The 15,493-nt window shown below is 59.0% G+C and overlaps 1 protein-coding gene across 3 annotated transcripts; it reads right to left on the reverse strand.

Moving 5' to 3' along the window:
- Window positions 1–800: 800 nt before the first annotated feature.
- On the reverse strand, window positions 801–14,741 carry TUFT1 (tuftelin 1). 3 transcript variants are annotated; one of them, XM_062016124.1, is made up of 13 exons: window positions 14,656–14,741; window positions 10,674–10,748; window positions 10,325–10,429; window positions 9,792–9,878; window positions 7,758–7,838; window positions 7,404–7,460; window positions 6,712–6,825; window positions 5,341–5,469; window positions 4,513–4,607; window positions 3,789–3,894; window positions 3,217–3,300; window positions 2,407–2,507; window positions 801–1,740 (listed from the first exon to the last, which is right to left on the reverse strand). In XM_062016124.1, exons 1-13 carry the CDS (start codon window positions 14,713–14,715, stop codon window positions 1,686–1,688), a joined length of 1,149 nt encoding a protein of 382 aa, XP_061872108.1. In that variant the 5' UTR covers window positions 14,716–14,741; the 3' UTR covers window positions 801–1,685. The 3 variants fall into 3 exon arrangements, with proteins under 3 accessions (XP_061872108.1, XP_061872107.1, XP_061872109.1); XM_062016123.1 differs by having other exon boundaries at window positions 14,596–14,741; XM_062016125.1 differs by lacking the exon at window positions 7,758–7,838 and having other exon boundaries at window positions 14,596–14,741.
- Between the last annotated feature and the right edge of the window lie 752 nt (window positions 14,742–15,493).

A 15,493-nucleotide genomic window follows, 5' to 3' on the forward strand; every position in this document is an offset into this window, starting at 1 on the left:
AGAGCACGTGCCCAGAGGGGACGGACCCCACGCTGATCAGTTCTGCCAAAGAACGAGCATTAGGGGAGAATCAGCGTGTGTGTACACGAGCCAGGGAAAGACTTTTAGGGTATGATCCCCCCCTGCTCCTCAGGGCTGTGCTATGGGGGGCTGCCTGTGGCACACAGCCCCCTCTGAAGCCATCCCCAGGCCTTGGGGACTCTACAGCAGCCGCTGAGCGCCCAGTGTCAGCACTGCAGGTGTGGGACACGGCCTCAGCTCGCCCCTCTGGAGCACAGGGTGATGGATCCCTCCTCATTTGGATGGCTTGGACCTTGAGTGGTGAGAGAACAGCAGGAAAAGGGTTTAAAGCCTGCAAAGTGCCAGTGTTGCTCCTCCCCTGTGCAGACCCTGGAGTGGGAGGCTGCAAAATGAGCCTGAGCAGCAGCCAAGGTAAGGAACCAGTTGGGTTTGGGCTATAAAGGGGCAGATTAACAACTTCAAAGCAGTTTCAGGAAGGCCACAGGGCCCCAAGTGAGACCTTTGCTTCATTAACTATGAAATGAATATTAGAGCTTATACCCCTCAGTGTGATAATGTAACAAAGGAAGGCAGCTTTCTAATATGAATGGAGAGTTAAGGGAGTGCCTGTCAGATGGGTTTGTGGTAGCAATGGGAGAAGGGAGGGCTTGGGCAGAGCTTGACACCAACAGCAAGAAGAGAGAAGAAGGTGCTTAGAGGCAGCTGGAGAAGGTGGGACACGGGACCCCCAACCCCCCTACAGCCCAGCCCCTTCCCACATTTATTCAGCTGACACCAGGAGGGATGAAGGCACGTGTATTGTTGTATTAACAATGTCAGTACAAACACCAACAACTTCGCCTGTGCCTGTACCCAAACTCCTCTGCAGGAGCAGGACAGGCAGCCAGGCTGGCATGTTCCAGTTCAAACGTGGCACAGGCAGCTCTCAGCTGTGCTCCCCCTCCTGCCTGTGGCCACATCAGTGGAAGACACCAATAATTTATTGAAATAAATACAGGTAACAAACCAAACAGCCTCTGGGTTCAAACACGACACCGGGTAACAATTTCTCTGTGCTCTCAGGAAAAGCACAGCCAGAGGCTGATCGTTTCTGGCCACCTCAGCCTTGGCCAAGTCCGGAGCAGCCAGAGATGTGCTGGAGATCAGAGGTGGAGGCTCCCAGCTTGCCAGGCAGTGGGTGCTGCTGCAGGAAGGAGCCCAGTTGCAGGAGGGTTTCTTTTCTTTGCCAGAGTGAATTATTGTTATTGTATTTTAATCATTCACCAAAACACCAGGTGGTTAAAGCCCGAGTCCGTGTTGGCAAGCTGCAAAAGGGGAGCTCTGTTTGCACAAGGACCTTCAGAAGCTCTCACAGAGCAACCCCAGGACTGGCCAGGGCAAGCAAGGCCGGCTCCCCAGCCACAGAGCCCCTGTGCCCACGCTGGGGCCTCCCAGCTGGCACCCTGTGACCTCGGGACCCCATGGGCACAGACACGTGGGTGCTCCCCAAACCTCCTTCCTCTGCCAGGACCGGCCCCGGCCCCGTCTGCCCTCGGCTGCCACAGCTCTCTCCAGGGCACAGCCCTCTGAGGAGACCCCGGGAGCACAGGGGATGGCAGTCAAGCAGGGAAATCCAGTCAACCAGAACAAGGGGAGAGTCTTTGGCTCGGACCAGCCCTCGGAACTCATGTTTCCACTACTCGAATGAGAGGCAGTGGCTTGGGGCCCGTCAGCCTTTTGCTGCAAGAGAGAAAGGGGTTTGTTCAGAGAGATGAACTGCGTGGGCAGAACCTGAAGGAGAAGGTCCTGCTCCAGCCATGGTCAGTGATAACTGCCCCCTAAAACCTCTGTCCCCTGTCCACTCCCTGAAGGAGAGACAAAGGAATCACAGAATCATTTTGGTTGTTAGAGCCCTTGAAGCCTTCCCCTCACCCTGCCCAGCCCAGCACTGACCCCTCAGCACCTCAGCTCCAGGGCTTTGGGATCCCTCCTGGGCTGGGCACTCCCCCAGCTCCCTGGGCAGCCTGGCACAGGGGCTGACACCCCTCTCAGGGAAACAGTTCTGCCTCAGCTCCAGCCTCAACCTCCCCTGCGGCAACTGGAGCCCGTTTCCTCTTGTTACTTGGGAGCAGAGCCCGACCCCCAGCTCCCTGCAGCCTCCTGTGAGGGAGTGTCAGAGAGTGCTGCTGTCTCCCCTCAGCCTCTTCTCCAGGCTCAACATCCCTCAGCCCCTCCCCTAGTTCCTGTGCCTGGCTCTGGCCACACTCCAGGGAACAGAGATCTTTCTGCAAACAGAGACCACCACAACACTTCCAGGAGAGCAACCCTGAGCCCACCAGCTCCTGCTGCCCCAGGTAAGGAGCTGTGCCTGCAGATGCAGCCTCTGGGCAGGAGCTCCCCACGTACCTGCTCACATACTCGGACTTGGAGCGCGCGCGGGAGCTGTGGCCGCCGTGGCTGACCTGCTTCTCGATCAGGTGCTCGATGCGGTCGTGCATCTCCAGGTTCTGCAAGACACAGAGAGCCTTGCTGAGGAACCCTCCCAGAATCTCTCTTGTCATGGGGCTGCTTTTTCTTGAGGGAAATGAAACGCAGCTCCACTCGCCAAAGGGGAGCTGGGATGGTTTGCAAGACCTGCAGGACACCCGACACAGAACCCACCAGCACACAACCCCTCTCTGCATCTGTTTTCTGCCCTGGCTCAGGGCTGGCTGTGCTCACACCCCCTCCCCACACAGAAATCAGCAAAACAAGCTACTGAGGAGGGAACAAAGCACTGGAAGTGCCAACACAGATTCAGTTTTCCTCCAAAAAAGGAGAAGGGTTTGACACTTGTTACAGTCCCAGAGGCTGGAATGCAGTTTTCATTTCCGACACACACACGCTCAGCTGCAGCTTTGTACCTAACAAAGGCTTTGCTGCCAGAGAAATGTGCTTGATGAGATTATTTTGGACTCATCTCGAGTTCACAGCTGCTCCAGCCATCCTGGCTGCACTGGAAACCATCCCACCAGCCCAGGGAACATGCTCAGAGCTGCAGGGGGCATGTTCTGCAGTGCCATGGAAGGGCTTCGCTGCACAGAACAAAGCCCACGGCCACGAGGGAGCTCAGCCACGACCCACAGGTCAGCACAGACCCAGTCACACCAGGAGGGGCTGAGCTGGGAGTGGACCCTGTGCACCCCCATCCCTGAGATGGCCCCACTAAAGACCCACCTCAGCCTCCAAGTAAGCGACTCTCTCCTTGAGCTCCTGGATCACGGCATCTTTGGCCTGAATCACTGTTTTGGAGTTCTGGAGCTGGAAGAGAAACGTTCACAGCAGCTGAAAATCCCTCTCAGGGAGAAATGCCCAGGCAGGAGGGCAGCTGGGCCAGACACCTTCCTGCCTGCTGCCACCCACATTAACTCCAGGGGCTGCATAAAACCAATCAAAAAACAAAACCCCAAGCCTCAAATTAAGTCTGAGACTTAACCCTGGGGGAAGGAGCCTCTGCTCGCCCAGTTTAACTCTTTCAGCACTCTCCTTACCCTCCTTTTCGAACCCTCCTTGGCCTGGGGCAGCTCACACCGCAGCCCTTTGGGCTGTCACCCCGGGGGCCAGTCCCTGCTGCTCTGCCTTTGAACTTGTGTCCCTTTGGTTTGCAAAGGGCCTCACAGCCCCATGAACCCACAACTCTTTGCTTCCAAGCAGCTTTAAGGGAATTAACTTCTCTTTTTTTCCCCTCCTTTCTCTTCTGAAGTCCCCTCCAAGTCCTCCCAGGCTCTGCCTTCTCAGGCCCCTCTCACCTGCTCGATCATCTGGCGGACTTTCCTCTGCTGACTCTTCAGCATGTCATCCAGGTGGTGGATCTTCTCCCGCAGCATGGCCACCTCCTTCTCCAGCTGGGCTGACCTGGCAAAAACGAGAGGACAAGAGTCTAGGAGAGCCATCAGATGGCTTCCCCAGGAAGAGAGCATCCACCCAGCTATGCCCAGAGCAGCTCATTATCAGCCAGCTCTCCCTTCCAGCCGCGCAGCTCCTGAAATGCTTTGATTAGACTGGTAAGGAGAGGCAGAGACAAAAAAACCCATTCAAGCAGGAGCCACAAAGACGAGCAACCACAGACTGCGGGGACACAGGAACATCAGGAAGAGTCAGGCCACAAACAAGGCCTTCCAGAAACAAGCCATTGCCAATTAGCCCCTGGAGCACACGGGAGACCGGCTGGGTGGAAGGAATCCGACGGGAGAAGCGGCGGCTCCGGAGCCCCCGGGGAGCTGCCCCGAGCTGCCGGCTGGCCGCGGGGCCACTAGAGGTCTCTGGGCAACCCGGATCTCTCCGAGCAAAGCAAAACTGCGGGAGGTATTTGGGGATTAGTCAGCTCTGGGGAGTAGGGTGCTGTTTTGCAAGCCAGAGAGCGAGCACACCCATCGCAGGAATGTGCAGTCATGCCCCAGCGAGCTGACACCCCGACCCAGCGGCGTGGGCTCGCTCTGGAGTTGGCAGCCGAGCCCGGAGGCCGAGCCTCACCGGTCTTGTTCGGCGAGCTTGTCATCTTCCACGCTCCTCAGCCTCGCCAGCTCTGCTTCGCCTTCTTTCATCTTCAGCAGCAAACTCCTGTGCTCCTGCGGCGGAGCGAGAGGCCGAGTTACGCGCGCGGGAACAAGTCGCAACACATGCTCCTGGGCCCGCGCTGCACGGCGGGGAGCTGCAAACAGCCCGGCAGCCAGGCAGCTCTGCGGGCGGCTGTCACGAGAACTGCATTCCCATGCGTGAGGCAGACAGAGCGGGGCACCCGCAGAGCTGACCCGCAGCGAGCCTCTCGCTCCTTCACCCCCAGGATACACCAGCCCATCTCCTCCCCCGCTGCCGAGCCAGGGAACACGCTCCCGGGTCACCCCCGTGCTCATGCTGAGCTGATTTAGGGCTTTAACAGTGGTATGAGCAGGCAGCAGCTAAGAAGAGTATGTAATGGAGGCTGGAGGTTGTGTTAATGCCCCCATGCAAAGGAGAGCTGGGCGCTGTCTGGACTGTGTGCTCGTCTCCAGGAGACCTGGAAGAGCTTGCACAGACCGACCAGATCTTCTAGACCTGAGAGGTGCAAGTCTAAATGAGCAACAGTCGACTCTCAGCCGTTCCCAGCAGCCGTCTCAGCCCGACTCTGTCAGGTTAAACCCAGCTGGGAAGTGAAATCCTCTGTGGCAGGAACAGGTAGCTGGTCTGAGATCCACCACAAAGGGTCTTGTGCTGAGCACTGCCAAACTCATCACCCCCAGGCTCTCCCACTGTACCCCAGCAGAGTGGGACAAGGCAGCTCCACTTCTCCCCTCAGCCCCACCGTGGCGTCAGAGCCGGTACCTTCTCCATCCCTGCCAGGAGCCTCTGCAGCTCATCCACCTGCACCTCCTTCTCCACCACGCTCTTCTCCGCTCTCCGCAGGGCAGAGCTCGTCTGCTCTGCTTCCTCCTGGTACTGCGAGACTGTCCTCTGCAAGACAGACAGAGATGTCTTGACCCCGACCCGCTGGAGCTCTTCTCCCCAGCAGCACCGTGAAGCCGCAGCAGCACTCGGGGCCCTGGCAGGCAGATGCTGCTGAAGGCAGTCAGGCGTCACAGCAAACAGCCTGACGGTGCTTCAGAGCAAAGAGGTTCTTCAGAGAGCTCCCTGGCTTCAAAGCACTTCAAAGGAGCGAGTGCTTCAGCAGTGGAGCAACAAAAGCTCCTCAAGAGACATGTTGGTTCTCAGCCACATGCGTTCCAAGGCTGTTCGTGGGCTCCTTGTGGGCCACTGACCCAAGGAGCCAACTCAGTAGCCAGCCCAGGGCTCAGGAGCCAGGAGGGGACGAGGTGACCAATGCAGAGCAGGCTCAGACAACATGGCACACTGTGAATGTCTGGGCAGCACTGACAGGACCAATGGATGCCCAAACTCCCACCCACGGGACCCCTGGGGCTGAGGGCCCGCAGCCACTCAGTGCCACTGACCAAAGACCCCAGAATGCCACCGAACCACTCAACGGCTTCCTACGCACGAGGCCTGACATCCTGAGGGCACGTGGCCACCGCTGCAGGAAGCGGCTGCTGCTCAGACCCACCTCCCCAGCAGACAACTGTCCCCTGGGGAACCCCCTCCAGGCCACCAGGACCAGTTTGGTCTGTGGGACAGGATGGGAGTCGGGATGTCACCGCTGCCACCAGCGCTCAGGGTGACGCGCTCAGGCACAGCCCATCCGGGACATGAGCAAGTCACAGGAAAACAAACCTAAAGGGACCATTAATCACCAAGGCTGAGGGAGGGAGGAGGCTGCAGCAGCTTCGTCAGCACTGCTTGGCCGCTGAGGAGACCCACATGATGGGTCTGGGGGCCTTGATGGCCAGCACAGCCACAGCACGTGGCTGGGATCTGCCCACTCAGTCTCCACTCCCCACAAAACATCCCTGTCACGCTGAGCCTGGCTGCAGGCAACAGAGGTTTGGCACAATTTGAGGAGGGGACACACATACACATCTGCCTTCCAATCTCCTGCCACTTTGATTTCACCTGGTTTTTAACTGGGAAAGGGTTTATACCTCAACTGGGCAATTGGGGAGGCAGTTTGCAGGCTCTGGACTGCTCTGTGAGGGGAAGCTGGACACCCTGAGCAGCCCAGACTCGTGTTCCCACGCAGCTCCTCAGACTCCCAAAGAGAACTAAATCCACCCAAATAAGCCAAACCCCACGCTGTGTCACCTCAAAGGCTCTCCTTTCCAACTGATGCCGCCTCTCAGCCTCCTGCAGCTTCGTGAACAGCCTCTTTGCCGTCTGCCGGATCTTTTCCACGTCCTCACCCGAGCACTCATCCTCCTGCAGGGACGGAAAGCAGAGGATGAGCAGTCGGGAGGCATCAAAGGAGCTCCCCCCACCCCGACGTGGGCAGACAGAGCCCGGTAACATCCCTTCTCAGCTTGAAACGAGATGAGAGGCGCTCCTGTCCTCACCTCCCACGCTACAGAGACAGCTTCCAGCCTTTGAGATAACGTGTGCAGTAGCCTCTGGTTGCCTCCCAAAGCCCTGTTTGCAGGATGCCACCCTGATCTGCGCTTGGGCAACCTGAAACCCTGTGATGGCAACCAGGTCTGCAGCAACCCAGCTCGAAACTCAGCCCAGCGCACCTGCCCCAGCCGGGGGAACGACGGAGAGATGGAGAAATAGTCACCAACTCCTGTTCTGCTGAAAACCCTCCTGGTGCAGAGGTTGAAACACCCATTATGCACGTTTTTAATTGCTCTGATGGAGCTGCTCTCTGTTCCTGAGCTGACCTTGATAAAAAACCTGGAGTTTGCTGCAGGAGCGTCCACTCACAAACTGATCAGGGGAAGATCCCAAACCCGAACCCCAGATTCCCTCCCACAGAGCTGCCATCCTCCCCTCCACCTCCATACCTGCTCCTCCCAGGACTCGGGGCACAGCCAGCTCCCGTTCTGCTTCTCCAGCATGACCTACATGAGCGAAGCACAGAGGGCAGGGGGTGTCACACAGACAGCTCTGGGGCACCGCAGCGACTCCCGGCCGGGGTGGGGGGTTTGCAGCTGAGCATGCAGCCCCGTGCCAAGGCGTTTCGCTCACTGACTCCTCGCCACGTGCTTGGGGGTCAGGGTGGGGGAGGTTCCAATTTTGCCTGTAAATGGTGCCAACAAGCACCTCACTCATTATGGCACCTCCTATCGCTGTCCGACCCGAAGGTGATATCTTTAACAAGCCAGTGTCATTTAACACCCGAGAAGGGCTCCCGTTACCTGTGTGTGCTGTTTATCTCCTTGTCTGCTCTCAAGTTTACTACTTAAGTCTTCCCGCAGCTTCTTCAAACAACTTCTAGCCTGGCAAAGGCAAGTCGATTTAGCTCAGTCTGCATGGACAGTGTCACTCAGCCTAACAGAAACCGACAGCTCCTGCGCCAGCCTGACCCTCTGCTGGCCCTACAGCCCTGCCTGCACGCAGCCCCGGCCCTGGCAGGCACAGCCCCTGGAAGGCAGCTGCCTCACACAATCAGGACAAGGAAAGCCAAGACCAACATTTTAAGATAAAGCAACAAGGTGGAGGTGCTGCTGATTCCTCACCAACTTCACCTCTGCAGAGCTGAGAGGACCTTGGCTGCTCCCCAGCTCCCCCTGCCACGCTGCAGGATGCCCACAAGCATGGGCTTGACTTACAGCTACTCAAATCAGTCAGAGCAAGGGAGCCAGGGGAATGATTTACAGCAAATGCTGCCCCAATGCTCTTCAAAAAATAATCAGAAAAGGCTTTCTCACAGCACTAACAGCACAGCCAAGTCCCTGCCCCTTGATTTGAGACCCCTGAGGTGCTGGGGGGAAGTAGCTGGAGAGCAGAGAAGGGGCAAAGCGAGACCACGACGTGCGACGGAGCCCTTGACCCGGGGACAATGAGCAGTGACACTGATCCCGCTGGACCAAGCCACTCCCAGGGTTTGCACACCAGGGCCCAGCGCAGGGCACTTGTCTGGGACGTGGACAGATGGGCACTGCTGCCACACCACGCTGGTTTAGCCAATTCTCTGGTTCTCAGCTGCAGGATGAAGTCGTGCTGTGCAGTCACACTGCCTCAGCCGTCCTGACAGAGCTGCGTGTGTGAGACCTCGTCTGGCCCAAACTCCCACTCAACCAGTGGAAAGAGCCCCTTTTAAAACCCAACTCCTCTTTCCATCTGTGGGGAAAGCTCAGCTCAGAAGAGCTGAAACCCCAGGAGTGGGAAGGATCACGAGGATCACGCAGAACTGCAGCATCCAGGTGGCTGTGAGATAAGGTCTGTGTGAGCAACACCCCCGGAGCGTGGCAGCAGGGAGGCAGGGCTGGGCTGCAGGCAGGAGCCAACGGGAACGGGCTGTTTTCTTTCAAGGGGGGATAAAAAACGAGTGTTTTGGCAGAGGAGTCAGAAGGATGACGTAAAAGATCTGGCGGCCGCCCTACCAGATCTGCCCCTTGCTGCTCCCTGGGGCCAGAACACAGAGACTCCCCTGTGAGAGCAAACCCAAATTTACATTCTCTTTCTCCCTTTTTCCTTTTTAAAATCAGGCCAAGCTGCTCAGACCAGACCATGCAACCGCTGCCGTGCCTCGCAACCAGAAATAACATCCCCACCAGCAGCAGAGGGAAGGGTTAATCTTCCAAAAGCCTCCTCATCCAGTTTACTTTGGGAGATGAGACATACCAAAGAAACTGCCTTTTAACAAGAGGCTCCGGTTGTGCCGCACCCAGGCACGCAGGGGACAGCCTTGGGGGAAAGACATCGCGCAATTCTCTTCAAATTCAGTCCATATAGCAGAGCAATTAGTCAGGCTGAATTAATTTATGGTGCTTGATTAGACTACTGCCCTGTACGGGCAAGTCAACAAACTGGAGAGTTCAGCTCCGCTGCCAGTTTGCCGGAGTGGTTGGGGCTCCGCCGGGGCTCGAGTGCCACAGCTGGTGTGGGCATCGTGGGGTGAAGCCTGTGGGATGTCCCAGGGAAGCCAAGAGCCCCAGCCCACAGCCCCTGTGGGTGCAGAGAGTCCCAGCCCCCAGCCACAAGCCCCCATGGGTGCAGAGAGCCCCAGCCCCCAGCCACAAGCCCCCATGGGTGCAGAGAGCCCCAGCCCCCAGCCACAAGCCCCCATGGGTGCAGAGAGCCCAGCCCCCAGCCACAAGCCCCCGTGGGTGCAGAGAGCCCCAGTCACAAGCCCCCATGGGTGCAGAGAGCCCCAGCCCCCAGTCACAAGCCCCCCACGAGTTCAGGCCACGGTGCACAAGTGGAAGCCCCTCAGGGACATGAACTACCTCTTGAATGTAACGAACTTCGCTTTTCAGCTGGTTGACGTGCTCCTCATGGTTCATGGTGCCCTCAGCCCGGGCCTTCAGATAGACCTGCCCAGGACAGATGGCAGCAGGAGGTCAGATTGTTCCCAAACCCAGTCAGACCAACCTGACTCCAGCCAGCCCAGCACCAAGTCCAGCTCCACAGGGATTGAGACACCAGATCCCACCACTCCCCAAGACACTCTGTCCACAGGTTTCCCCTTTGCACTCAACCTTCCCTGGTGTTTTTTGAAGCTACTCCTCCTCCAAGACCCCCATCCTGCAGACCCACTGCAGCTGCCCCAGGTCCTTTCTGTGTGCCCCCAATGCCAGGGAAAACATTGAGAGGGTGCTCCCAGCCAGGAGCCCTGCACCGCTCCTGCCCACCCAACCACAACCTGTAGGGGAACGTTTTGCCACTGGAGCTTCAGACAAAAACCCTTGTCCAGCTTAATAAATGCTTAATCACTTAATAAGATCACTTTGCATTGCAGCCAAGGAGCCAAGGACTGTACCTTGATGATCTCCTCGTCACCATCGTTGGATTTGATGCATTCAGAGGCCAAGGAGTGACCATTGCTGGATCTGTTGGCCACCATGGCGAAGGCTTTTCCCACCGGCTGCAAGAGACGGCAGCAGCAGAGTTCAGAGAGCTGAGACTGCCCAGACAGTTCTCCCAGCTCCAGGCAAAGCAGCACCGTGCCCTTCGCAGAGGAACAAAGCATCCCACGGACCAGGAGGTGAGTTTTCCAGCTCACGAAGCAGAAAGTGACCGATCCTCCGCCAAAGGCCAGTTCCCTCCCTCCCTGTTAACTCACACGCTCATGTTTTCAACCCCAGATGGAGGTGCGGGGTGAGACTCACCTTCTGCTTCGCCTGCTCGCGCCTGTCGCCCGGGAGGTCATTGGGCAGCGTCAGCCGCAGCACCTTCACGCTCTCCTGCAACAAGAGGCGGGTTTAGGTTTTCCCTTTAGACTCCCTGAGAGTCGTTTCAGCCGCTGCCCCAGCGCGAGGCAGCGCTGCCCCTTCGATTTGAGCCGCGAAGTAACCCCAGGATGAACGTGAGTAACGTTTATCAAACCCATCAGGGCTCGGAGGAGCTGTGGCCCAGCCAAGGCTGAGGTAATGCAGACAGGCTGCTGAAACAATTGCCAGGCTCCTTTCCATGGGTGCCCTCCTCTGCCCAGAGTCACAGCCGGCAGCTGGCACAGGCGCTGCCTACGGCAGGGCCAACGCACGGCATCCGGCAGCAGCCCTAGAAAAGGACCAAAGGAGCAGTGCCCAGCTCATGTGCTGGGATCCTGATGGATTCATCCCTCTGCCTGATTGACTGCCTCCATGGCTCTGCCAGCACAGCCACAGCAGAGCAGAGCCCTTGAGACCAGCGGCAGGGAACTCCCTGGCTCAGCGCCACGAGCACCCACAGAGGCTCCAGCCAGGACCTGGGTTTCCTTCACTGCTCAACTTCCCACCCTAATCCTTCCCACCACTGTGGTGTTTCAGACGCATTCAGCACCGTGAGAAGCTCAGGGAGCTTTCAGGAGGTGTCTGGAGCACACAAAGAGCCCCAAAGCAGCGAGCAAACACCCGAAACGCTCCATGGGGTTACCTACACCCCCTCTGCAGCTCAACACCACACCCCCATGGCACAGCACAATCCCCTCCCTTCCCAGACAGACCTCACCAGCACCCAGGCAGCCGTCACTCATGGTCCTTATCAAGCAGGACCCCAGAGGCAGGAGCCGCTCGGTGTGCGACTGCCACGGCAGCGGGTTCTCAGGCGGCAGCACCGCGGTGCCGGGATAGCTGCCCGCGCAGCACCGGGTGCCCGCCCCTCGCCACACCTTGGCCACGTCAGCCTCCTGCTCTCCAAAAGCAACATCAAGGTATTTCTGCCTCCCCGCTTCCAAGTGCTCTCTCTCCTCGCCATCCAAGTCTGGACAAGCCATCTGTTTGTTTCCAAAATGTTTTGTATACGCAGCTCACACCAACTGTGGCTCCCGGGGCAACGCGGAGCCCTCGCCCGGATCCCAGCGGGGGCCAGATCCCTGCGCTCCCTGGTGACACCAGTACCCACGAGAAACCTCACCCAGGCTCCACTAGCACTGATCATTTAACCAGATACTCAGCTGCAACTTTTACTCCAGGGAATATTTTCCTTGGCAAGAGACAAGGAGCTGGAAACTGTGGCCAGAAAGACGTGAAGAGCAGCCGGATGCAGCTCTGGGAGGATGCAAGAACTCGGGGTTTTATAGCAGGGAAAGTGGCTCCCGTTGTGCAAACGGGATGTGGGGAAAGGCTGAGGGTGAAGGGATGGAGCAGGAGATTCAGCCTGGCAGCACGGCGCTCCCCGCACGCGGCCTCACTCACAGCTTTGTTTACAAGCATCAAGGATCCCACGTTCACCCTCCCTGTCCCGCCAAGCCCGAGCGAGGGCGGGAGGCTGCCAAGGAAATTGCTTGTGATAAGAAACAAGCACCAGCCCACTTCCATCCCCACAGCCAAAACTACAACGGAGCTGGCACACAGGTGCTTTCTGTCCTGGCAGACCCCAAAATCCTCCACTCTTGCACAAACCCACCATTGTGCCAAAACAAATGGCTGCAGCAGGAAGCAAAGAGCAGCTGATGCCTTCCCAACCGGCACCAGCGCTACCAAACCTCAGGTCAACCAACAAGGAAACCACTCATGCAAATACCGGCGGGGGAAGGCTCCGCCGCCTCGTCCTCCTCCCTGCCGGGGGAGAACAGGGGAGGCAGAGGGACGGTGTGACACCAGAGGGACACCTGATGAGGCTCCTTGGATATCTGGGGAGAAAACCAGCTTTTTTTGGTGGAGCAAATGCTTTTAGGGAGGCTGAGGCAGGTGCAGGAGGCGGAAGCCTCAGCTGGGTTGAAACAAACCCCTCCCTGCTCAGCTTGTTTGTCTGCAGCAGCCTCGGCTGCGGCGAGCGGCGCCCGGTCGGGACCGGGCAGATGAAGGAGAGGAGGCAGCAAACTGGGCTCTTGTCTCAGGCACCACCAGCACCCTTATTTCTGGACTTTGCTTTTACCCTTCCACAGCCAAAGTTTCATCTGCTCCTTGCTGGGGCTGGGGTAGTTTCCAGGAGGAGCAGCTCCCCAGTCACAAAGCTGGAACAACCCAGAGGGACGCTGCGGCTGGCACACGCCATCTCCCCTCTCTGAGGTGCCAAACTTGGCTGAGGCAGGAGGTGTGGACCCATGGGGACTCCCCTGCTCCACTCCATCTTCTGGCTGGCATTAAATCAGCTCTGCCAACACTCACCTCCTGTTTACAGCACTGGAGCTGAGGGGATAATGCTTTTCAGGCCTGATCTGTTATTTCCCAGGGAAGGTCAGAGGGCTTTCGAGTGTGGCCAGCGCTGGGAAGGCGATGGAGGGCCTCTCACTCACCTCTTGCTTGGGAAAACTCCACCTTGTACAGAAAACACCTCCCTAACGCCCCAGCCACCAGAATGTGAATGCCTTCAGCACCTGGGATGCTGAAGCTAATTTTATGTCTTTTGGTCTATTTTGCATCACCCAACCCCCCCAAAAAAAACACTTAGGAAAAGCTTGGCTGGAGGGAGAGGCACTGGCTCTGCTCCCAGGGAAAACAGAGCCCTGTAAATCCCAACCACATCCCAGGCAGAGGAGAGGCGGCCCCTCGGACGGCCCACGGCTGGCGATCCCGAGGCCGGTGTTTTGCAACCCCTGGGAAGGTTCTGGGAAGGAGCTGCGTCCGTCCGTCTGTCCCGACTGCTGAATAAGAACAGGCCTGACCTGACCCAGAGGGTATCACCAAAGATCAGCAGCAAACAGCTCCGGCGTTTGGAGATCGCCAGCGTTACAGAGGCGCTTATCACCGTAATAACCCATTAGCCAAACGAGCCCAACTCTGCAATCGCTCCTTATAAGGCCGGGAAAGCTGCGGGGAATTAGGGCTCTCCTGAGGAGACTCAGAGCTGAGTCACCCGCCAGGGCTCGGGCCGGGGAGCCGGGCGGCTGCTGGTGCAGGAGGAGGCAGCTGAGCGCCGGCGCGGTGCTTCTGCTGCCGCCGGTGCCTTTGGGGGACCCTCTGGTTGCCGAAAACCGAGCTAAAAAGCCTCGCGGGTAAGAGCAGCCGCCGGCTTCGCCCCCTTGGCGGGGAACTCGGGGCGTCGTGCCAGCGTTGGGGCGCTGCCAGCCCCACCCAGGGCCCGGCCTCACGGCGATGGGCCGGCTGCTGACGGCGACTGGGAAAAGCCAACGATAAGGAAGGTGAAACGCGAGGCCTCGCTGGGACCGGGGGAGGAAAGCACCAAAACAGAGTCCCTGCCGCCTACTCCCGCTGCCACAGCCCCGTCGGCTGCTTGAGGGGAGCGTTACCCAAAACGCCACATGATTCGGGGATGGCTCAACTTCCGCACGCGACGGAGGGTCGGATGGGATTCCCAGGAGCCCCTGTGAGTGCAACGGGGCTGGTGGGACCCCAAGGCCGATACCGAGGTACCCCTCGGTGTACTCCACCATCCTCAGCCACCCCAGCGAGCCCAAGTCCTGCAGGACAGCCCAGAGAAGGTCCCAGGAGCGGGAGGGCTGTGGATTCCAGCAGCGGGGTGACGCTCCCCCGGGAGCAAAAAGGGGCTGCAGGCCCTCACAGACCCCCAAACCCTCCCAGGACCACCGGATCAGCCAGAACACAGCAGATCCGCGATACTGGGCATGCACAGCCCTGCACCACCGACGGCATGTCCCGGTCCCTCCCCCCTCCTCCACGCCACCGGGACCCTCTCACGGGCACCAACCGTCTCCCAGAAGGAAAGAGACGTCTGGGTGTTGGAGGGTCCCGAGGTGCCGCGGCTCACCGGGCTCTCGCCGTGGGGCCGCACGTCCAGCACCGCACACCAGCCCTGCAGCCCGTTCATGGCCCCGCCGCGACTGGGGCCGCGCCGCCGCCACCGCCCTTATACGGCCCCGCCCCGCCCCAAGCCCCGCCCCTCCACAGACCACGCCCACCTGCAAACCACGCCCACTATTCGCCCATTCATGGGCCACGCCCCATTCACACATCACGCCCCATTCATAGGCCGCGCCCCATTCACAGGCCACGCCCACTTACGCACCACACTCCATTCACAGGCCACGCCCCCATTCATAGGCCGCGCCCCATTCACACCTCACGCCCCATTCACAGGCCGCGCCCCGCGCACCCCCCCCCGCCCCATTCATGCCCCACAACCGTCTCGCTCTGACCGCGCCCCCCCGCCCTCGGCTCGCCGCGTGCCCGGGCAACGTGAGGTGTGCCAAAGCTGTGCCAAGGTCGTGCCGAGCCCCAACCTGCCCTGCCCAGCCCCACTGAGCTCTGCCAACCTCCCCGCCAATCCTTGCCAAACCAAGCCAGGGTAAGCTGAGTGGTGGGAGGCCGTGCTGAGCTGTGCCAAACTGCCATGGTGTCCCAAACTGTGCTTGGAGGGTTCCCGTGCCCCTCCGGGAGTGTTTGGCACCCAGCTTCTAGCCCAGCACGGAGGGAGGTAATGGAGGTGCCCCTACTCAGAACTATGGGGTCGCCAGCCACACACTGAGGTCAAGGCCGGTGGGTGCTGCAGCCCTCTTGCCCATGTCAGGGCCCTGGGGTAGTGCCAGGGCGGGTGTCCCCGTGCCACGCTGGGTGTGCCCGCCACCTCCTCTCTGCCAGGCACTAAT

The sequence above is a fragment of the Colius striatus genome, chromosome 29 (assembly GCF_028858725.1).
Source record: "Colius striatus isolate bColStr4 chromosome 29, bColStr4.1.hap1, whole genome shotgun sequence".
In the NCBI taxonomy this organism is placed as follows: domain Eukaryota; kingdom Metazoa; phylum Chordata; class Aves; order Coliiformes; family Coliidae; genus Colius; species Colius striatus.

What these genes read in the sequence shown, in the direction of transcription:
- TUFT1 (XM_062016123.1), bottom strand. Translation starts at nt 14,715, where the DNA reads ATGAACGGGCTGCAGGGCTGGTGTGCGGTGCTGGACGTGCGGCCCCAC. An exon ending in TGGAAAGGAGAGCCTTTGAG is followed by an intron (nt 5,470 to 6,711) that starts GTGACACAGCGT and finishes TCTGTCTTGCAG; the next exon opens with AGGACAGTCTCGCAGTACCA. An exon ending in AAGTCCGAGTATGTGAGCAG is followed by an intron (nt 1,741 to 2,406) that starts GTACGTGGGGAG and finishes TCTCTCTTGCAG; the next exon opens with CAAAAGGCTGACGGGCCCCA.